The sequence below is a fragment of the Agelaius phoeniceus genome, chromosome 10 (genome assembly GCF_051311805.1).
Source record: "Agelaius phoeniceus isolate bAgePho1 chromosome 10, bAgePho1.hap1, whole genome shotgun sequence".
NCBI lineage: Eukaryota > Metazoa > Chordata > Aves > Passeriformes > Icteridae > Agelaius > Agelaius phoeniceus.
This window is the reverse complement of record NC_135274.1, coordinates 26,700,973-26,724,223: the sequence shown is the minus strand read 5'-3', so window position 1 is coordinate 26,724,223 and position 23,251 is coordinate 26,700,973. Positions and strand designations below refer to the sequence as shown.

The following is a 23,251-nucleotide window of genomic DNA, read 5'->3' as shown; positions in this document are numbered from 1 at the left end:
CTCTACTAAAGTCTTTCTACTTTGTCAGTGCTTAAAAATACTGATTTTTTTGACTTGTTGTTCTCCCTTGTGTCACTTACCTAAGGGTGTAGAGTAAGAACTCTATTTCATTTAATACAAAGAGAAGAAAATCCCATAAGCCTATTGCACTAATCATGTTGAGAATGGCAGATCATGGGTCCGATTCTTCTTCGATGAAGGCAAAAGAAGAAACCCAGAACACTTGAGCAGGTGATTCTCGGGTAGTTTTACCTGTGTGGTGTCTGGCATCCCTGGGGCACGGGCGGTGGCCGGACCTGGGCTGCAGGGAGGAGGTGAGGCTCAGGTCTGGGAGGCAGATGGACACATGGCTGATTTCAAGGAAGCTCGTAAAGCAGTAACCCTTGGCAAAAAATGAAAACATAAACAATGTTCAAATTCCTAAGGTCTGATTTGCCATTTTTCTCCTCTCCAGCCTGTGCGTCTGCCAGCAGGCTGAGCTCCAGAAGAGGAAGCAAAGGGAAAAGTGGCAAACACATGGAGAAAATGGGGCAATTGTTAGGTGGAGTGGCAAATAGTCCATTAGCAAACCAAACAATTGAAAGCACGTGTGTTCCTCTGTGGGAAGATAGATGGTGTTTTGAAATCTTATCAGGCCTTTGGACAGAGGAGTTACAACTAACTACAGCCTTCGCAGCTCATTTTACAGTTTCAGCCCTGCCTCGGCAGAAGGAAATTAAGTAGAAATTAAAACATTGCACTGCAGCATTTGCACTGTCATTTCTTAAAGGCTGTGCATAATAGAAACCAGCGTGGGCTCCTGTTACAGTCAGGAACTCTGCTGGGCATAGTCAAAATCAGTAAAATTCTGAACTGGTTTGCAGGGAAGATGTAAAGAGGCAAAAAAGAAGAAAACCTCATGTCACGACCATTCAGACATTTGTCCCAAGTCTTAACTGAGCGATCAGGAGCAGCCTGTGAGGCCTGTCTCCTTCCCAGGATGACCCCAAGTGTCTGTTTTTCCAAATACAGATGCCTTGTTGCCAAGGCTCACTGAAATTTGTTGGAAGCAACAAATTACATTCAATACTGAATGATCACATCTGTTTTTTGACTTTGGAGAAATGCTGGTGTTTCTTTGTTGGGACTGCAGAGCCTTGTTAGCCCAGCTGGATGTTATTTAGGAACTACTGCCCCGGGTGCTGCTTAGGAGTCAGCGCTTCCTGCCAGGAGCTGCTCCCGTGTCCGTGTGTCCGTGCCTGGGAAGGAGCCTCTTCTGCAGGTGAGCAGGCACAGCCAGGGCCAGGCCGCAGCCCTGCCTCCAGACATGCCTCAGAGGGAGCAGCAGGGTTTGGGGTTTGGGCTTGGCCAGAATGGGGCTGTCCCCGGTGCTCTGTGCTGGGCTCAGCTGCTCCTGCACCAGGGCAGCTCAGCAGCACCCCTGACAGCCCCCAGGAAACCACAGGAGCTGCTTTTATCCTCATCCAGAGGGCTGTCTTGGCCCCCGTTTCACAGGGCCGCTAGGAGGATTACTGCTGTTGAAATAAGATTTAAGTCAACACTGAATTGTCAAGTCCTGAAACACAGGATTATGCTAGTAAGAAAACCTTCGGGTTCATGGTTGAATTTATTGAAATACTTACGACTTATCCTCTTCATTAGGAAACATCTCAGGATTTAACTGATGCAGAACACACATTGAGGTAGTTGAAAGCAACTGCAATATTTGATCAAATAAAGGAAAATAGATCTGATGAAGTGGATTTTTAAAGAAGAAGAAGAAATCCATTGTAGTGCTTCTGGAGGGCTTCACCCTGGCACTAGCAAGCTGCTTCCTCAGATTGCCTTTTCGTTATGCTCCACTCTCTGGATAGACTTCTCAGCTCTCAGCCCTGGAGATCCCAAGAAGGTCTGTGTGTTTTCAGAAGGGGATGGTGGGCTCTGATGGGAGAATGCTGATGATGCCTCCCAAGTTTGCTGGCAGGAGCGGGAGGGGGAAGGGGCCGGCTGGGGGAGCAGGTCTGGATCCAGCTTCATCTCAGAGCACTTCAAGTCCCGTCAAGTTCCTGGAAAGACTCTCTTCAGCTCCAGATTTCTCTGGACCATTCCTAACTTGGCAAAATAGTACAGAGAGTTAGCAAAAAGAGAGAATGCTGTTTGAAAAGAGGAGCAGTTCTGGGAGGGAGAAAAGCTGTTTACTTTATGTTGGTGCCATTTCACTGAATTTGCATGGGTTAAGTCCAGGCTTACGTAGAGACATAAATGGTTATGAGATTGAGATTTAAATTTGAAAGAGAGGAATTGCAAAGTATGGAAATTGTCCCACGTGTGCCTACTGGACCAGGAGACAGCTGACATAGACAGGGAGCTGTGAGGATGTGGAGGGTGGGTGGCTGCAAGGCCGCCTCTGTTGAGGGCACATACCTGTGGGACCAGGAGGAACAAACATTCCATTGAATCTGGGATGGAACAGGGCAGTTTGTGGTTGGGCAGGTCATGGGCAGGCGTTGGCTCAGGCCCGAGGGGTCTGTGGTGTCCCTGGGACAGGGTCATTTGTGTGTGGACATGCTGGAGAGCCCTGCAGTCTGGGAGCAGGCAGCAAAGCCAGGGTAGCTGCAGGTGTAGTAGCTAACTACCACTTTGCAGGAGTAAAACTCATTGTTTTCTGCTTGCTTTTTATCTTTCTCTTTAGACTGGGATTCAGACTAAAATCCTGTACAGGTTCATTGCTGGTATTTGATACTGGGTGAGGAGGAGGTTGTGTTTTGTTAATTTGAGAGCATCTTTCCAGCTTTGTCTGTCTCAGGGAGAGGTTCTCACTCCCCCCAGGAGCCTGGCAGGTTTTTAGGTGTGCACTAGCCACCACAGTAATGCCAGGAAGAGCACAGTTTTTCTTACTTGGTTCTGTTATACAGGAACAAGAGTGCATGTTTAACAGAAGTCTTTTGAAAAGAATAGGCAGAATGAAATGTTTTCTGGGTCTTTGGGGCTCGCTGTAAACTGACATTGGTGAAGCAAATACTGAGTGGAAAGGAAGAGTGCACTTGGCAGTGTGTTTGTGCAGAATCCAGCAGGCAGCAGCTCGGAGCACATCAGAGACAGGCTGGGCTGCAGCTGCACGGGCTGCTGGGGCTGCTGTCCCTGCCCCTTTCGTGCAGTGCAGTCAGTGTGTACAGCCTGCTCAGATGGGAAATTGTGCCTGCAACCCTGGTTGCTTTCTGGCTGTAGGGTGGATGATTTTTTCAGAAAATCATCTGCATTGACATACCGTTGCTTGTCTGGTGCCCTGGTAAAATTTTCCCTGCAGCGAGCTGAGTCAGGAGACAGCCTGGATGTCTGCAGTGGCTGTAACTAAATAAAAATGCAGGTGAGCTGGGAAAGCCCCTGCCTGGGCAAACTGAAGGGTTAAAGAGTTCCCACTCACTAAGCCCTCCTTAGAGGAAACAGAAGAGTTAGCACTTTGTATCTACTGGTTGTTATTTACTCCTGTTGTTGGCTGATTGCTGGCTGCACCTCCTGTCTGTGGAGCAGAGTGAGGTCCTTCCCTTGGGCTAGGCATGCAAGGGATGGATGGATGGATGGATGGATGGACGGACAGATGGATGGATGGATGGATATGGCAGCTTTAATTCCAAGTAAAGTACTTTAAAATGCAAAGCTCTTGTTGACAGTGGAACACAAGGAATTGTTTCATAGTAAAAAAAAATCATTTCTGATTTAAATTTCGAGGTGATACTGGAGGGGTGTGGTGGGGTGGGTGAGTCCAGGGAGCACCTCCCTAGGCTGGGCATTTGCTGCAGAAGTGATGGTGTGTGCAGCTGCAGCTGGCAAAACAGGCATGCAGCACAGAATGAGCTCACTGCAGTCAGGACAGGGCTTGGGTTTTTCTCCGTGGCTGCACTGAACAGGAGGAAATGGGATTTTTTTATGACAGTGGTAAAGGTGATTAAGTCTCTAAGTAGAAGAGAAGACAAGGCAGAAGAGAGAAAGAAATTAAAGGGAGGGACAGAAGAGAGACAAAAGGCTGAAGAGGTCAGATGCTGTTATAGCACCTGGCAGATAACACAGGAGAGAGAGCTCTGTTTGAGCTGAGTGAGCAGATGGGAGGGGATGGGGAGGCAAGAGCAAAGCGCAGGCCAGGGAGATCAGGAGATATCGCAGGATGGAGTGTGCAGGCAGGCTCCAAGATTCCTTGACAAAATCTGTTTGTTCCCAGGTTCTGCCAGCTTTTTGCAACAGGTCTTTTGCACCTAGTTCCAAATGTGATTACTGGTGTGATTAAATATATCTGAAGAGAAAAACAACACTTGCCGATGGATTTTATTTTTAACTGTGGAGGAAAGCACACCTCTGTTTTGCCTTGTTGGAATCCTTTAGCATTGGGCTTCATTAAGTCCAGCACTGAAAATCAGAAGGGAAGTGAGGTCTCCTGTCCGTTTAGTCCATTGGCTGAAGACACTGCTAATGTTTGTAACAATGTAAAATATTTCTACACAGCATTTGTCTCATATTTATGGTTTAGATGTTTCCGGTAATTTTAGATACCTAAGGAGTTAGACACTGACAAAGTAGCAACACTGGAAGGTTGAAGTTATTTGTTATACTTGTCAGCTGTTCTGCTTTGGGCTACACACACACACTGTAGACTGTTTGTGTATGTGTGTGAGCTCATTGTATGTTATATATAAGCTATGTCTGTGTGTATATGACTCCTCCAGGTTTTTTCAGGCTGTGTGTTTTGTGTGTTGACTTTACGCAAAAAGGAGCATTCAGAAACTGCAAAGACCTTTTGTGAATTAAGAAGCTATTTTATGCTTAAAAAAACTTAAAATCGTAGTTGCTAAAAATACACTCGTATTTAATATTTAAAATTTGGAAAGCATTGCTGGATTTTATCGTTGTCTGGAGTACAGCCATGGGTCAGTTGTCCAGCACCATCTGTAGTTGTTCCATTCTTTCTTCTCTGTTCTGTTTAAATGACAAATAATTAAGTGTTTCTGAGTGACTGCTCAAGTTCTGTTTTGATCACCTGACAAATTACTTGGTTCAGCTTCTGCTCCTTAATGTTGTGAGGAAGCTGTCTGAGCCCTGGCAGCTGCAGAGGCAGGGATTCCCAGAGGTGCTGGGGGTGCTGCTGCAGAGGCAGGGATTCCCAGAGGCAGTGGTGCCAGGGAAGAGCAGGATCAGCTGTTGGGAGCAGCACATCTCCAGCTCCCTGGAGCGCTGGGTTCCGAGCTCTTGGGCACAATGGTGAGCAAAGCTGTCACCGTCAGCTTGTGTCTTTGTAGGGAGGTTGTGGGGTAGAAAGTTCTCATTTTCTATTTCACTACTTTGCTGTTTTACTACTTTTAGAGTGAGTCAGGTCTCAGAATAAAAAGAAGTCATGGAAAAGAGAGGAAATCAATATATGTTTTATTTCCTTTTAATACTCACAAACAAGTTGTTTCCTCTCATAGATCTAAGTGAAATATATTAAAAGAGAAATTAGGTTTTTGAAGAGCAAGCACCTGTAAGGCAGCCCTGCAACCCAGCCCCGAGGCTGATGCTCTCATCTCTGGAGCTTTGATTCTGCCTCACACATGCTGAACTTGGGGAAAAAGTGCTTCTGCAATGAGATCATGATACGCCAGTCCTCCCTCTGAATGTTCCTGTTTGTTTCATCAGCTCAGTTGGCTCCCACACATGGAAAGTTTTTCATTTCCCACCAGCTATGTGGCTGAACACTTGAAGTGAGAGTGTTTGAGTCTTCAGGTCACACACACTCACAGTATCTGCAGAGGTGGCATTTCCTGCAGCTCAGCGTGTGCACCAAGGTAGTGACACTGCCGAAATGTCCTACAACAGCATCACTCTGCCAGGAGCAGAAACCACAGAATCATTTAGGGGGGAAACACCTCCAAGATCACTGAGTCCAAGCTGTGCCCGATCCCCACCTTGTCACCCAGCCCAGAGCACTGAGTGCCACATGCAGTCATTGCTTGGACACCTCCAGGCCTGGGGGCTCCATCTCCTCCCTGGGCAGCCCCTGCCAAGGCCTGACCACCCTTTCTGTAAAGAAATTCTTCCTGAGAATGCTGCTTCCTACAGAAAGTCTGCTTCTATAAGTAAAGTAAAGTAAAACAATACTACTCCTCTTTCCTGTGTGCCATTGGGCTGGGGTTTTGTGTCTTCCTCCTGGGATGGGCCCGGGAGCCGAGCTGCCCTCAGGAGGAGCAGAGCACGGCACAGCTCTGCTTTGGGACAGGACATGGCAGGTGAAAATAAACTGTCCAAGGGAATTCTGACCGCAGAGCAGTGCTCGGCATGTTTTGTGGTTATTTAACTTCAGAAAAATGAATCCTGCCACCTGTGTTTGCCACGGGTCCGTGTGCGCTGACCTGCTCTGTTCACAGCGCGGCAAGGGCAGGTGGATCTGCACCTCCGTGTTCCTCCATGCCCACGAGCTCTGCAAGGCCTTACAGACACCGAAAAACAGCTTTCTGCTCCTCTGGTGTCATTGTCACCTATCTCATAAGCTTTCCTGAGCGTTTTTCTCCTCACTGTGTGCCTGACAGAGTTGAGCTTTTCAAGACTTTTGCATCAAATATTCACCCTGCATTTCTGAGCACACAGAGGCTCTCACCTGCTCCTGCTTTGTGTGAGTATTTGTTCTAGCAAGGAGTTGGATTTTTAGAAGTAAAGCCTGTGCAGAGGCTTTAACAGAGAGAGGCTGGAGAGCTCCTGAGAGCAAGCAATGTTTCCTGGTAGCTGTAATTGTATTTGCACTGCACTGGTGCGGACACAGCAGATAGATACTGTCTTTATTTGCACACTGCCTTACAGTAGGTCTTTGTTCTGTCATTTTGCTGTCATTTTGTTTCATGTGGAAAGTGAGCAAGGCCAAACCTCTGGGGTAGAAGGTAGCAGGGGTGCAGAGTGTGTAGTTACAGCAGCACTGCCTGTTAGAGATGCTTAAATGAGTGCACACATCCATCAGACAGCTTTGTCTTTGTGAAACATTGATCTGCAATATCAATGTTAAGAGGCCTGGAAAGCACTTAGTGCAGGAAATTATTCCTGAGCTGTATGAGAAAAAAACCTGTGACTGACATAGGCCCTGTTGAGCCCTCTGTCCTGCCTTCCCCTCCTGAGCAGTGCAGCACAGAGCTGAGCAGGGGATTCAGCGTTGGTGTGGGCTGAAACTTGCAGTTTTGGTAGGTGCTGCTATGTGCAGTGTTAATGATTATTGGATCGTGCTGTGGGCATGCCAGGGGCGGGGCTGGACACTGAGCCGAGGGCAGGGAGGCTGGGCCCGGCGCTGCCTGGTTATCGTGGGGATACCGGGGAGATTCAGCAACCGCTGCCCGTGCCCTGCGTGCTCCTCTGTGCCCCTGCTCTGCTGCCTTCCGCGGGACACGGAGCTTCCTGCCCCGGCCGGGCCCATGTCCTCGGCTCCTTCTTGCTTTTCCATGGAGCTGCTGAGTGCTTCGGGGCCAGGCTTGGTTTGTTTTTCTGAAAGAAATGTGATAAGTGTGTCCCAGAGGCACAGTGGAGGTGGTGCTGCATGTGAGGTCCCAGTGCTGCTGCAGCGGGGCCTCCAGCCCTACCCTCGCTCCCGGTGGCTCCTGCAGGGACTGCAGGGGTGTTTATTTGGTTAGGAAGCTTTTACTGGGCCTCATGCACACTTGCAAGGTAAAACAAACCTGATGTGTCAGCCTTTGTTTACCCACAACACTTTCCCTTTCCTACACTTGCTTGCTTCAATTTGTTCTTTCTTAAAGACTTTTAACTCTCTGTTTGCCTTCTGATGTTGAATACATCAGCATTTTTTGGTATCTTTTTTTTTTGCCCCTAAAGTCTGAATTGCTTAGATTGAGTTTTCCCTGTATGAATTTTTGAACTATAAACTTAGTTTAAGTTTTTTTATTTCTCTTCTGCTGTACCCTTAGTTATTTATATCTTTTTCTTTCCTCATTTGCCTAAGCAGTAAAAAACTGTTACTCAAGCTTCTCATCAGTTGGCCATGGTTTGGTGGCTTTCTTTATCTAGCTTCTAATTACTTCAAATTTGTCTTTTCTCTTGCCTCTCTGGATGATGTAGTAAAATCTTGGGTTTGTGTTTTTCTAGTCCCTTTACCCAGTGCTGTTATCCCCTCATCAGTGATGGGCAGACCATATTTCAACAGTAATGGGTACTTTCGTTGCCATCAGGGAAATCTGATCTTCCTTTCAGCTTTCCTCTCCACTCCTGAGGCTTCTGCAAAGTGCCTCTATGATTGAATACCAGCTGGCCTGAGAGCCACCAGACCCATGGTAATTCCATCACCAGCACAGTGTTCTCCGGGGGCTGTTGCTGGTGTTTTCTTGTCCACCCCAAGCCGGTGTTCTCCATGCTGAGTTGGGGTGCTCTCCGTGCTGAGGAGGAGCTGGATATGTGGGTTAAGGGGTCACAGTTCCCCTGGGGGAGCCTGTGCAGGACCCTGCTCTGTGTGTGCAGGGTTTGGTGCAGCAGGGCACCCAGGACAGCCTCTCCTGGCCAGGGCAGTGTGTGCAGGGTTTGGTGCAGTGGGGCACCCAGGACAGCCTCTCCTGGCCAGGGCAGTGTGTGCAGGGTTTGGTGCAGTGGGGCACCCAGGACAGCCTCCCCTGGCCAGGGCAGTGCCCAGGGCAGGGTATCCCATGCCTGCCCTGCCCCTGGAGCGCCGCTCCCCTCCGGGCCCTCCCATCCATCCCGGTGTTCCGCTCCCCTCCGCCCTGCTCACATGCTCGCTTTTTTTGTCCAGAAGTGACTAAGCTTCCTGTTATTCCACTCTGTCAGTTTTTCCCCAATCCTGCTGTCGTGTTGGGCAATATTTGCTTGCCAGCAGCTTCCTCTGCCGCTGTCCCACTCTGCTCTGTCCTGTTCCCACTTGCCTCTTAATTTGTTATTTGTGGCCCTCAGGGATGTTCACTTTCACTCTGTTGGACTTATTTCCACTAAAGCCAGGATTTATAGAGAGCTGTGAACCCCAGGAGAGCATCACCTGGATGCTGCAGGAATGCACTGTGGACTGTTGGATCTGTGGAGGGAGAGCTGCCCTTTGGTTCACAATGTGAGCCCACCTGGCACGGGTGCAGCCAGGGCGGCGTTGCAGTGCTGAGCTATCCCTGCCTGATGGGTGTGTTCCTGTGTACAGAGGAATTGTTCCTGCCTGTTGGAAACCACAGGCACACTTTGATTTAGCAGGGCTTTCCTTCGGACATGGGAAATCCCAGGAGCAGCTCGGGAGAGGGTTTTCCCTCTGGAGGTCCCGGAGGCATTGGCCGATGCCGTGGGGAGGCGGAGGGTGACTCTCCCTGCGTGCTGGGCATGGCTGGCAGGGGGGCAGTGGCTGGAGGTGTCTCTCATGGGCCTGTCCCAGCCCCTGTGCCCCGAGGCAGGGGGTCCGGCGGGCTGGGGATGTCCCCAGTCCAGCACCCTGCAGGACTCGTGCACCTGGCCCCACCACGTGCCTCCACTGGGACCAGCAGCAGCCAGCAGCCGTGGCCACCCAGTACTCCTGGTGTAAAAATAATACCTCAGGAGCAATAAACAAGCTATTTTTGTGTGTTAGGGGTGGCCATGCAGAGCTGACTCAGGGCCTGGCCTTGCGCTGCCACCCAGGGCTTATTCAGGCTTGCTGAGCGTTTAGAGCAGCTTGAGGTGCTTCCCTTGGTGCTGGGAGGGTGGGATGGTGCCATGGGACCTGGGAGGTGTCCGTGGCCTGGGAGGGGCTGCTGGCTGCCAGGCACTGCTGCTGTGCCACAGAGCAGGGGACAGCCCAGTGCAGCCCTCAGGCCCCCAGCAACATGGCCAGGTCCTGCTGGAGCTGCTGCTGGCTTGGGTGGTGCTTGTGCCCAGGTGCAATAATGACAAGGAACTGCAACAGGTGGGGAGGGAAACTTCATCTGGAAGCAAATAGGGACAGAGCTCATAGGAGATGAATAGTGCCTGGCAGAGATTGGGTGTGAAAACTGATGTCACATAAATGTCACAGCATGTCAAACAGTTTCTCATACGTAGAATTAAACCACAAGTACTAATTTTGATTGTTTTACTTTGCACGTGCTGAGTTCTGTCAATTGCCAAATTCCAGGGCAATGTGCCCATTAGGCTCCACGGGTTTTATGGTGGTGACACGTGCAGAAACAAAGGCCAAGGCTAACAAGTCTACTTATGTGATAAATATGATATGGTGGAGAGTAAAGGGAGAAGAGCTGTGTTCAGTCTGTCTTGCACATTTAAGGAAAGATGCAAAGCTAATTTTCTGTCAGCCTAATCTTTATCTTTTAATGATTGTTCTTTGATTTTTACTTCAAACCAGACAGTATGAGCTATTAAAAAAAATAAAATTCAAAGTGACCAGGGGTACTTAACTGCTAGCCAACAGAAGGGAGGAGGAAAGGTGTGGGATAGGAGGGTGCCTTGGGGTGGGAGGTGGTGGTCCCTGGCAGGGGCACACAGCAGTGCCCTTTGAGGGGGGAATTGTCTCAGGGGGATGTGGCAGTGCCCTGGGGTGGGCACCGCGGTGCTGGGGGCTCTTGCTGGGCTGTGGGTGCCTCTGGGCATGAGGCTCGTGTGTTGCCCTCATAGGTGAATGTGGCTGGGTTCATTAATTCCTCCTGAATTGCTGATTGAGGGTCTCCTTTCTGCCGCTGGTCCTGGCAAGCTGCACTGACTGATTTTAAAGGGTGTTTTGTAGGGAATCAATGTCTTGTCAAAAGTTCCCTCTTGTGGAAAACAGGTGGAATTTTTTCTTAGAAGTTGTTAAAGATTCCCTGGTTGGGTTTTTTTTTTCCAAAAGAGAAATTCTTCAACTTTGTTTAGTTCCTGCAATTCTTGTTGGACAGTGGCACTCCTTTCTGCCTTACTCAAGTGCATTTGTGGGTTTGTCCTTTCAGTCACAGTGGGATTCTGGCTGGAAGAGGCGTCCACTGGCCTGATGTGTCCTGTTACTGGAAGCTCTGAGTGGTTTTCCTTCCATTCCTGTGTGAACTTCTCTTGTTCTTTGGGTTTGCAAGGCAGGGCAGCACTGGCCAGTTCCCCACACACCTCTAGTCAGTGGCACTGTGCTGGTGACAGCCACGAACCTTCACTGTCAAACCTGTGGGCCCCCCCATGCTGCTCTAAGGGGTTCAATATCCACCTTTTACCTGCTCTGATGGACTTTATGGTCCCTCAGACCCCTGTGGAAATGGATCTCCACGCTTGGTGTTTAGTGGTGCAGTGCCATCAGACTAAACTGCTCTGGAACTCCAGAGCCGTGAGGGTGACGTGCACCCTGCCTCCTCCAGCAGCCCGTCCTGGGTGCCAAGGGTGCTATATTGGCCTCTCTTTGGTTTTATTGCTGAGTAGACTGAATGGCCTTAATTTGTTTATCATGTAAGCAAACTATACAGAAAAGCCAGAGTGTCAAATTTTTGGTGGCCAGAGGCAGAATTTGGTGTCAGCTGCCAAAGGCAGCCTGTCAGTGGGTATGGCACCCACACAAGGGTCCCTGCTGCTCTGACAGGCTGAGGGCTCTGTAATGCCCAAGGAGCTCTGTCCCAGTCCTGACAGCTCTCCCCACCGCCTCCACAGCCACTCTGGGTTCTTTTGGCACTCCTGGAGGTGTGTGGTAATTGAGTAGAAAGGTTTGGATGTCATTGAGCAGTATGATTCCATCTTAGGCAGTTTATTGTGTTGTAAAATGTCTCTTGCATGTGTCAGTCAGGGACCTGGAGCTGTTTGTGTTCCTGAAAATCAGGAATCCATGCTGCTTTCAGGGATTTCACGGGATGCCCTGCAGCCCCTGGGTTTCCAGCAGTGGAACATGCTGGGTGTGTTTTCTCAGGTGCCAGCAGCCCTCACAGAGCCAGCAGAGCGCGCGGCTCCGCGGAGATTTTGGTGTGGCACTGCTGAAAGGGAGTCAAGATCATTTCTCATGCTGCTCATTCAAACTTGGGTCCTTTGTACACTCTGGGGGGAAGTTCCTCATGCTGGGACAGCAGCTGTTGGCTGTTGCAGGTGCCAGCAGCCACTGCTCCCCCGTGCCATGGACCCGCTCTGTGCCTGTGCACAGGTACCTGTGCCACTGCTGTCCGCCTGGGCAGGGCTCACTCTCTGCTTTCCACATTCTCAGAAAAGTGGCATCTCGGAGCAGAGCTCAGGGGATTAAACTGAAATCTTATCTCCAGGCTTTGACATTGATCCCCAGAACAGTTCCCATTTGAGGCTGACCTTGGTTTCAGAAAAATGTTTTATTTATCTATAAGGATAGGTCCAGGCAAATTTCTTCTTTCAGCAGAAATTCTTCTCTGTGAGGGTGGTGAGTGGTGTGACCCTGGCACAGGGTGCCCAGAGCAGCTGTGGCTGCCCCTGGATCCCTGGCAGTGCCCAAGGCCAGGCTGGACAGGGCTTGGAGCACCTGGGACAGTGGGAGGTGTCCCTGCCATGGCAGGAGGATTGGAACTGGGTGATCTTTAGGGTCACTTTCAACCCTAACAAGTCTGTGACTCTATGATGCTATGAAATTTCACTTTTAGAGCTTTTCCTCTCAGAGTGCTTTGTTTCACCTGTGCTCAGTTGTAAACTCAAATCCTATTTTGAAATGAAGTTTAGTAAACTTCCCAAATTTTAGTCAGAATTTATCATTTAACTTTACTTGAATAAAATAATACTTTAATAATTACTTTCCCCACTAATGTTGGGGAATTATTTTTCAGTCAATAATATATTTGTCTGACAAATGTATTCTAATAATGTTTAAATTGTATTGAAAACAGCATGTCAATGTACTGTCCTTGCTAAAAATAAGAGAAAAATACAACTAAAAGGATAACAAGAAAATCAGGAAAGGTATAATTCTTATATAAACTCTGTCAGTAAAAACCCCAAACATGTGGATGTGCTGGCATTTCAGGATTCAATTCCAACGGTGATTTCCAGTGTCTGAAAATCCAGCAGTGAGTGCAGCAGTGATTTCCAGCTGTCAGGGTGCCCAGCTGGGGTCCCTGTGCAGCGGGTGCCCGTGATGGGCTCAGTCCCGAGCTCTGTGCAGGGGGATTGGCACAGTGATGGGGCCTCACCCCTCTGCTGCTGCTTATTTGCTTTGTGTGTTCAGGGCACATTTCAGGTGAAGGTTCTGTTAGTGCCCTGTGCCTGTCGAGTGACTGTCAGGGGATTGCAGCTGTGAGCAGGACGTGGATCACAGCAATCCCAGTACCTGCTCAGCATCCCACTGTTGTGGCCACCTGCAGCTGGGCACCACGGGAATCTGCACTGATAAACAGATTAAATCTGCCGTGTGTTGTACTTGATCCGGACATAAAGCCGTGTTCTTTCTCCTCCTAAACTGTGGGTCACTGTGCGCCCGAGTGAGCATCGTATGGATTAGCAGAGATTGCTCTGAAAGGATTTGGCAGCGCTGGAGGTTCAAGGAGCAGCTGGGGCTCTCGCTGGGAAGGGCTCGTGGTTCCCAATGGTGCTGTGAGCCCTGGGCTGCCCTTCGGGCTGGGGGAGGCTGCTCCTTCTGCACCCCTTGGAAAAACGCAATTCCCTCGTGGGCTGGGGTACGGCACTGGCTGGGGGCACGTGGAGGGCTGCTTGGGAGGAAATGAGCTGTTGTTCAATGCCAGGCTGCAGAGTCTGTGTGTCCTGGGAGTGTCAGTGTAAATCCCGATGGATCGATACGTATGTGCTGTCTGTATAGACGTGGGGATATACAAACATTGGTAGTAATACCAAGATCAACCACATAGCGCATTGAATATTTATATAGATGTTAAAAATACATAAAATTTTAAGTACATAAATATAAATAAAATTTGTAAAAGTTAAAGAATTGATGTAAGTACTTGTACATCCATATGTGGTTGATGCATTTGCTAATGCTGTTATGAAATGAGAACTGGGGTCACTTGGGTGTGTCCCAGCAGCCACCTTACCCCGGGGCAGGGTGGCTGGGGCTGGACAGGTGCTCAGTTGACATCACTGTGGGTGCAGAGGAAAGTGGCACCGGTGTGAATGTCCCCTGTCCCCATCCTCCTGCCACTGTTGTGGCACTGGGAATCGTTCTGTGCTCCCTCGGGGCTGAGGAGGAGGAGGGACCCACAGACAGCAGGAGCAGCAGGGAGGGTTTTGCTGCTGAGCTGGTGTCTCTCCTTCTGTTGGGTGTGCTGGCAGTCTGCTTGCTCTGTTTGCTTTTTTCTTTCTTTTTTTAAATCCTGTTGTATTTCATGGCAGTAGGACAGCTCCCGTAGGAGTGCTATTAGCTGTGCTAGCCAAATGATCCATTAGAGGGGTTGAGGCTTTTACGTACAAGAATCACACACAAAGACGTCATTAAGTGGTCGCTTTGGTGTGTTTTCACATGAAAGGATTCACTTTAAAAAGTGTCTGCAGAGTGCTGCCATCAGTAGCAGCCCTGGGGGAGCTGAGGGGGCTTCACAGGGGTGATGCCCTCCCCTCCTTGCCCCCAGATGTGTGTTTGCCCCAGCTGGCATTCTGCTTGCTCCGAGAGTTGTTTGTGAGTGTCCAGACCCACAGCCCCCCATGGCAGCACTGTTGGGCTGTCAGCTGGGGAGCTGCAGGCTCCAGAGGGCGGGCACTGCCCAGCTCTGGGTACCGTGTGGGATCAGCTCTGGGCAGAGGCACCGTGGTTCCGCTGGGGGCAGTGACCCCTCCAGCAGGTGTTGGGCTGGTCTGCAAACAGGCTGTGCATCAGCCTTGTGTGGAGGCTCAGTGATTGCAGCCCTGCCTCTGGCTGGCCTCAGAGGTGTCAGTCACCGACTCACGGGGCTGCAGGCTGCTCCAGGGCAGCCACGCAGGTCCTGAATATTAAAATACAGATATTAAAAGGGTTTCTCTGAATGTGGCAGGCAGCCTCCACACAAAGCTCCTGCAAGCAGTTTATTTTTAAAAAGGAAACCATAGCTTAGATGGAGTTAAATGTTTTCCTGTAAAAGCCATGGGCATCAGGATAAATAGTTTTACCATTTTCAGGCAATAGTTGATGGTATGTAGCAGCCATCCTCCTGCTCGGGTTCAAATGCGCCGGGTCGCAGGGATTTGTGCTCCCTGTCAGAGGGAGGTGTTTGTGTGTTTGTTTTGGAGCAGAAGCATTCCCTGTGCTCCAGCTGCACTGCTGAGCTGTGGCTGCTGGTTCTGCTTGGCAGCCCCAGGCACAGCCCCTGGCTGAGGGAGCTCCAGCAGCAGCAGTGGGTGCTACAGCACCCCCAGAACATCCACACGTGTTTCAGCGACTGAAAATTCTGTCAGGCATTAATAACTGTTCCATAGTGAGGGGGTGGTGTGTGTTCATGCAGGGCAGGTGGGATGTGCAGCGCTCACTGGAGTCGCTGCTGGCCACAAGATTTTTCTTTTGTCTTTAGGAGGTGGCCTGTTAAATGATAGAGGGTTGTAGGTCTGACCATGAATAGCCACTTCAAATTGCAGAATCACAGACTCAGCCAGTAAAGGAGCTTGCAGTGTCAGAAGGGGATCCCAAGAAAGCTTTTCTATTACTAAATATACAACCAGGATGTTTTCTGGAAGGAGATTATTGTCATAGAGCAAAAGCTGCAGTTGTATTCCTAACATACAGTGTGGGATGTTAAAAACAGGCTATGCTGTGCTTCCCACAAAACTGGTGTTGTGGGGAAGAGCCTGGTGGTGACTGCACAGAAATGGGCACATTTCCTGTTCACCCGTGTGCAGGTCTGAAAAACCCAGGTGTACTGTCAGAGGATCCAGGTCTTCTAGGAATACCCTGGAATTTCTGAATGTAGAATTTGGGAGTGGTTTTTCCAAGGCGTGATTGGTCATTTTCTTTTGTCTGAGTTTGCCACGTTTTCCACAATTCTGTAAGTGTTCACACAAAGGGCCTCGTCCTTTGTGGGGAGTAAAGCCATGGTGAGTAGCTGGGGATGCTTCTGCCCTGTGGGAAGGTGCCTGGGGATGGGTACAAGTTCCTGCTCCCCTGAAGGCAAGGTGAAAAATGCTCCCAATGCAAGTCCTGACCACCAGACCGTGCTGAGCCCGGTGCTGCACCTGATGGGGTGTCACAGGAGGCTGAACACAGCAAGGTCAGGCACATCCTGCTCCCATCTGGAGTGGATGGCATTCCTTCATTTCTGACAATGAAAGTGAACTATACAGAGTAGGAAATAAATCTATGTATTAAACACCAAAAAAAGAAATGGAGAGGCAGCATGAAATTAAGAGACTTACTGCTGCAAGGAGAGCAAAGCAAAGGTGTGCTTGAGCCACCTTCCAGTAAGAGTGAGCAGTTTGTGTGGCAGCTGCTGCAGGCTCGGTGCAGTCAGAGGGGCTGAGCTGGGCTCAGCGGGCACTGCCTGGCACTGCTGAGCCCAGGGCTGGGGCAAAGCACCCCCGGCACCTGAGCGTGGCTGGGACACCCAGGGACCGCGCTGGCCCTCTGCCCCTCACCCCACTGCCTTGAGGGCCTCTGCTCAGGAGCATTTGTGCTGAGCTTTAGTCCAGCAGGACTGCTTGGGTTAATCCTCCGCTGTGCTGGTGTGGCCCAGCAGGGCACTGCAGCATCCCCTGCCACCTCTGAATTTACTCACTTATGATATTGCTTTTGTAATGGTTGGAAGAGAGTTCAGAGAAGGTTCAGAGAGACGAAAATCTGCCTTGCCCTCTGCTGATGCAGTTAGCAGGATCCAGTGACAGATAATTGGGAGCTGCTCTCTGCAGGGGCAGGGGATGAATGCTGCCCATGTTCTGGGAGATCTGTGCCACTGGTTTCCAGCCTGTGACTTCCAGCTTCTGGATGCTCTGTGGGCCATTTGTAAAGGTCCATGGAATAAAAGTGAGACAAGAAATCCTGCTCCCAGACAGACAAGTCTGCATTTCTCCTGGGAAATTCGCTAAGATCTGTAAATTAGAAGAGATTGGAGGTTAAAGGTGCCCTGAGCTCCAGAGCTACATGCAAACAAGGAGGATGTAAGTGATAGTAGCTGGTGATAGTGAAGCATAAGCACAATTTACCTGGGGCTGTGGTATATTCTGGTATAACTGAGTAAATAGCTTTCCTTAAAGACCATCTCCTAGACAGGTAGATAGAAATGCTGGTCTCAGTGGGGAAGCAGTGAGGCTCCTTGTTTCCTGGGAGCCAGAGGACATTGCATTAGATCACAGGAATGATTTTTTATGGCCGTAAAGCATTTGAGTGTATGAAGTACACTGAGAGGTTGGGGTGTACAACACGTACTGCCGGGCTTTGGATCTCATCCAGAGACTTGTGGCACAGCCTAAACCCCAGCACTGAAATGAGGACGTTGAGTTTAATCTGGATTTCAGGTTGGTTAACTGCTCCTCTGATTCCAGCGACACATGCTGTAGTTCCATGCTACCCATTTAGCAGTAATTTGCTCTGACTTCTACATTGTGCTCATGTAAGGTCTCATTTTCCAGCTATCTGGTAAGTGTGTCTGCTTGTGTTTGCTTTAGCCCATGGCATAAGGAGCAAAGATGCAGCTTCTAATCCTATGTGTCCATTCTCTTCTTCAGGGTCGATGCTCAAGGGAAAACTGCAAATATCTTCACCCACCACCACACTTAAAAACGCAGCTGGAGATCAATGGCCGCAATAACCTGATCCAGCAGAAGAACATGGCCATGCTGGCCCAGCAGATGCAGCTGGCCAATGCCATGATGCCCGGAGCCCCGCTGCAGCCCGTGGTACGTGCGCCCCAGGGGTCCCTCAGGAGAGCAGGCAGCACAGGCTCCCCGCCAGGGAAACCCCACAGAGCTCGGGAATGGGAGAGGAACCCACTGAAAGGCCCCTCTGAAATCACTGAAATGCCCCTCTGGATGTCTTTGTGTTGCTTAATTCTGCCTTGCCTGAAGTAATGTTTTTAATTATTTCAGTAATCTTGGGTTAATTTGTCTTTTGCATCTTTATTCTCAGAGTTTGGTAAGCGAGTGATCTGCATGAGATTTTCGTTTCCTTTGCAATATTATGTGCTCTAGGAAACCCCTGGCTTTGAGAGGATGCCCACTGGGTGTTTTCCCTTCACTCAAGGGAACTGTCCCCAAGAATTGCTTGCTGGAATTGAGCTTTAGTTCAGGGGGAGTTAGGCTCAGCTTGACCACGGCTAGTGCATGAGTCAGTGTGAGCCCATCCAGCAGCAGAGAGCTGGGGTGGCTCTGTGCCCTGGCCGTGAGCTGGTGGGGCTGTAGGACAGGGGCATGTCCCCACTTTGACTGTGCAGCACATCACAATGTCCCTGTGAGCCTCAGAGCAATGCCAGCTGGCTCTGGTAACTTGCTGTTATTCTGCAGTGGTCAAAAGGCTGCAGGATACTTATATTGCTAGAAAATAAGCTCAGTAGAAAATAAATGGGGTGGTCTTATTTGCTGTACAGCAGGCACACAGGTGTCTGTTTGAGTGTGTTGGGCTGAAATCAAACACCAACATCTCTTAAGTTACACACTAACAGACTGGTTGTATTTTGAAGTTCATTATTACATAGCTGATAACGCAGTAATGAAAAGTGCAGTTAATTAATAGTGTATTTAAGGGTAATATTTAATTTCCTGTAATATTTGCCAGGTTGTTTTTCATTCACATGGATGAAGAATCATAAGCATTACAGAAATTATACCCATTTACACAACTCTCATTCTGTTTTCTCCAGTAATCCCTGCATGGTTTTGTTCATTATTTCCAATGTCTCTTGCTTCCAAACAATTCAGTCATTTCCTCAGATATACAGAAACATGTGCTCTTCTCTGCTGTCTGCCTTAAATTGATATGAAACAGAGAAAGAGTTGTGTTAAGTCAGTAGTTGTTTTTCCCTCTAAAAATTAGTTGGGGAAAAGAACCTAAATGCCTTGAGTAACTGCCTTATTTACATAGTGAAAGACAAACACTCCTGGCTGAATTTTATTTGGCAGTTACACTGCATTTGGGGGCAGGAGAGTTATTTAATCCTTGCCGCAGTGTAGCAGCTCTGTGTTGGGTTTTCACAGCATTATTTGGGCTCTACACCCAATTATCTTCACACCCACAAGGGCACTTGACTCTCTTTTGAAAACGTGCAAACAAACAAAATAAAATCATGTTTGCATGTGCTGTTTCTTCCACTGGTTTAATGTTTTAGCCTAACTAAAGCATCTCCCTGATGCAGTGAGTGTCTGATTATCTGCATGGCCAGCCTGTTTGTAAAACAGGAGGATTGTGGCTGTGGAACCTCAGGAGATCCTGGGCCAGCTCTAGCTGTGCCAGGGTCAGAAAAGCTTTGTGTGTCCCTGAAGTCGAGTGTGGCTGATGCTTTGTCAGGGCTCTCAGATGCCTTTTCCCCAAGAGCCAGCATTGTATTGGTGTGGCCATGTCCCCCTGGTAGCCCCAGGCTCTCTGTGACCCCACAGAGTGTCTGTCATTCATTATGGCATTGCTGGAGGGTGGATCCTCTGTGAGTTTGCTCAGGAGCTGCCACGTGCTGTGAGTGTGCAGGGAAGCTGGAGCAGCAGAACCAGCAGAGGCTGGGGGGAATCCCTGTCCCGTGCTCTTGCTCATTGCAACAACAACACCCCATGAGCCACAAACACAGCAAATGCTCCTTCCCAGTGAGCAGCAGAAACTCACCTCGTTCAGCTCCAGGGCATGCTGAAGAGTTGTTTTGGTGACAGCGTGGCAAGCTGCTGCACACCAAATGTTAAGTGTCTGTTTCCCTGTCTCCCCTTGCAGCCAATGTTTTCTGTCGCACCGAGCTTAGCCACCAACGCGTCAGCCGCCTTCAACCCCTACCTGGGGCCCGTGTCCCCAGGCCTGGTCCCTGCTGAGATCCTGCCCACGGCCCCGATGCTGGTGACAGGGAACCCCGGCGTGCCGGTTCCTGCTGCCGCCGCCGCCGCCGCCCAGAAGCTGATGAGGACAGACAGGCTGGAGGTAGGAGCTGGCTGCTGGAACTTCCTCTCACAAATGCTATCATTTATTATGTCTTCTGGGTGGGAAATACTTTCCTTGTGAAAGCAAATAATGCAGGTTTCACTTGGGCTGGTAATGTGGTATCTGTGTGATGGTAGGAACGAGGAGTGATGAGTGATTGTACCGTAAGTTCAGGCTGCCACTCTGCTTCTGACCCTCCCTCGCAGAAAGAAATGGGAATGTTTAGGAATGATCATGGCAGCAGCAAGGGTGCCACGAAGCCGTTAGTGTGTGCCCAGAAGGCGTTGGCATGGTGGGGGCACAGCCCCTGAGCACTAGGGAGAGGTGCAGAGCTGCAGCTGCTGGGTGCAGATGACTCGGCCTCTCTGGCTGGGGCAGACGGTGCCCACGCTCCCCTGCTGGCCTCCCGCACCTGGCTTATCACCCCTGCTACAACCCTGACAAGTGTCGGTGCTCTCGAGCTGCTGCTCTCCCTCGCTCCGAATCTCTCTTATCTGAAAGGCCTGACAGTGTTTTTAGCACCTTATCGGTGCTTTGGCAGCGTGGGCGGGGAGCCAGGGACAGGCTGCAGGCTGCCGTGAGCTTGGGGCACAGCCTGAGAGCATAGCCTGAGAGCATGGAGCATAGCCTGAGAGCTCAGCCTGAGAACACAGCCTGAGAGTGTGGATCACAGCCTGAAAGCACAGCCTGAGAACATAGAGCTCAGCCTGAGAACATAGAGCTCAGCCTGAGAGCAAAGCCTGAGAACACAGCCTGAGAGTGTGGATCACAGCCTGAGAGCACAGCCTGAGAGCATGGAGCTCAGCCTGAGAGTGTGGATCACAGCCTGAGAACATGGAGCACAGCCTGAGAGCACAGCCTGAGAGTGTGGATCACAGCCTGAGAGCACAGCCTGAGAGTGTGGAGCACAGCCTGAAAGCACAGCCTGAGGACATAGAGCTCAGCCTGAGAGCACAGCCTGAGAGTGTGGATCACAGCCTGAGAGCACAGCCTGAGAGTGTGGATCACAGCCTGAGAGCACAGCCTGAAAGCACAGCCTGAGAGCATGGAGCACAGCCTGAGAGCACTGCCTGAGAGTGTGGAGCACAGCCTGAGAGCACAGCCTGAGAGTGTGGATCACAGCCTGAGAGCACAGCCTGAGAGCATGGAGCTCAGCCTGAGAGCATGGAGCTCAGCCTGAGAGTGTGGATCACATCCTGAAAGCACAGCCTGAGAACATAGAGCTCAGCCCCTGGGCACAGCCTGAGAGCAGGTGCTTGGCAGCCCTGGCTGGGTTAAAAGGCAGCAAGAGGGGAGGCTGAGCAGCCGGGCTGCTCTGCTGTCACCTGGTGTGTGCTGTCACCTGGTGTGTGCTGTCACCTGGTGTGTGCTGTCACCTGGTGTGTGCTGGACACGGCAGGGTGAGGGCTCAAGGCTGCTGGTCTCCCTTCTGGCAGTGGGTCTGCTCACTGAGCTCAGGGAGAATGCTGGGAGGAGCAAGAAGGATCTCTGTTTTATGCAGCCTGCTGTATTTGTAACTCTGTTCCTTCTGCCTGTGCATCTGCACTAACAGGGATTAACTCTCCTTCCAAGGGAAATGAATTCCTCTTCCTTAGCTGCATCCCTGAGTGACAGGCTGCTGCTCGGAAGGGGCGAGCTGGGAGCAGTGTGGAGGTCATCTGGCAGCCAGCATTTCCCGCTGCCGCTGTCACTATTCTCAGAGCTCACATCACCACAGGTCACCCTCCTGTGGGATCACATCATTTCCCTTTTTAGAGATGTTTTCCCCAAGGGAAGCGTTCCCCAAAGCATGCTCAGGTTGCAGGGAGGCAGCTGTGCGAGCTCTGAGCTGGCACAGAGGTGGCTGGTTGTAATCACCCAGGGATGATTTTCCCTTGAGGACTCTGTTTAAAGATGGACACCTGCCAGAGGTGGATTTAAACCAAAATGCAATTAGGTAAATTCATAAATAAATCATTATGGATTTGGAAATGAGTATGGAGAGGAGGATGCCTATGGTGGGAACCCTTTGGGTTGTGCTGCCAAGATCAGCTGCTGTGTTTGATTGTGCTTCCAGCCCTGCAGTGCCCATGGATGGTCAGTGTGGGACATGAGGCCTCAAAAGCAGCCTGGTCATAAGCAGGATGTACCCATTGTCCCCAAGCAGCCAGGGAAGCAGGAGCACCCTTTATGTGCCCCTCCAGGGCAGCCCTGGTGCTGGCCACGGGCTGTGACCGCTGTGCACAGGGAGCTGATGTCATCTGGGACCTCAGCAGGCAGGATTTGTCCCTCTGGAGGCTGCATTCTCTTGATGCTGCTGTTCAGAGAAGTGGTGCACTGCTGAGCCAAACTCCTCTGCATGAGAGGGACATGCTAGAGCAGCACTCTCAGGGTCACAATACTGTTTTTCCCTTCTGCAAATTCAGTTTAAGCAGTGAAACATGTAGGTGAGAACATAATTTGCAAATGCTTTCCAGTACAGTGGTCATCTGATCTGGAGTATCCAAATTTAGTATCCAAACACTAAACAAGCATGTAAATTTTATGAGCAGCAAAATATTTGAATGTACTTTATAGGCTACAGAAATGCAGAATGGATTTTGGAGATTCTGCATGACCTGGCTGTTACCTCCCAGAGGAGCCAGCAGTGTCTACCTGCCCTTCCAGGGAGCTGCAGCTGTGGCAATGCCATTTGTTATGGCATGATCAGAGCTTTATAAGGCTCCACTCACTCCCTCTCCCTTGGAATGAACTGTCCTGGAGAAAAATAACCACAATGATGTTAGCATCTAATCTTGGACTATGATTGGTTCTGCTTAGAATTTAAAATATTTGTTTTCAAGAGTGATATACTCTGGCAGGAATTAAGTCAGCACACGTTCTGGCACACAGACCCAGGCTGTTCCCAGGCTGAAAGCTCTCAGTAAGCACACCTGGGGTTCTCAGGGATGCAGGCAGACACCACAGCTCTGTCGGGCAGCACTGTGTCTCCTGAATTAATGTGAGTCCTGGTGAAGTGAGGTCAGTGACTGATACTAGCAGTGGGATGGCTTTCATCTGGATTTCACACTGACAGCGTGCAGGTGTTGGGTGTCCAGTGCTTTCAGCCACTCCTGTAAGGAATCTGCATCTCAGGATGGAAATGTCATGGCTTCAGGCTTTTCCACAGCTTTCCTCACACTCCTCCCCTGCAGGAAATATCTCAAACAAAGTGTGGTTCTTCAGTGAACAGAAAAGAAGCAAGAAGGACAGCGAGAGAAAAAGGAATTGCCTAACACTTTATCAAAACCAGCTGTTTCTGTTGGAATGCCATCATTTCTATTAGAAGTGTTCCCAAGTCAGGAATGACCACAGCCAAGCTGCTGTTTCTTGCTTGGTTCTTACATGCCATGCTTTGCC

General features: G+C 50.0%; 1 protein-coding gene across 16 annotated transcripts in view; it reads left to right on the top strand.

Moving 5' to 3' along the window:
* The window catches only part of MBNL1 (muscleblind like splicing regulator 1), a 64,582-nt gene that overhangs the window by 24,553 nt on the left and 16,778 nt on the right, over positions 1-23,251 (top strand). For 15 of the 16 annotated variants that reach the window (XR_013183557.1, XM_077183591.1, XM_077183593.1 and 12 more), the window contains 2 exons: positions 17,491-17,661; positions 19,673-19,873. Coding sequence is in view for 15 of the 16 variants with exons in the window: in XM_054638962.2 (XP_054494937.1) it covers positions 17,491-17,661; positions 19,673-19,873 (372 nt within the window). In the remaining variant the exon portion in view is untranslated. Of the gene's footprint in view, positions 1-17,382; positions 17,402-17,490; positions 17,662-19,672; positions 19,874-23,251 lie in introns of those variants that run through there. The other variant, XM_077183596.1, reaches the window with a different exon arrangement.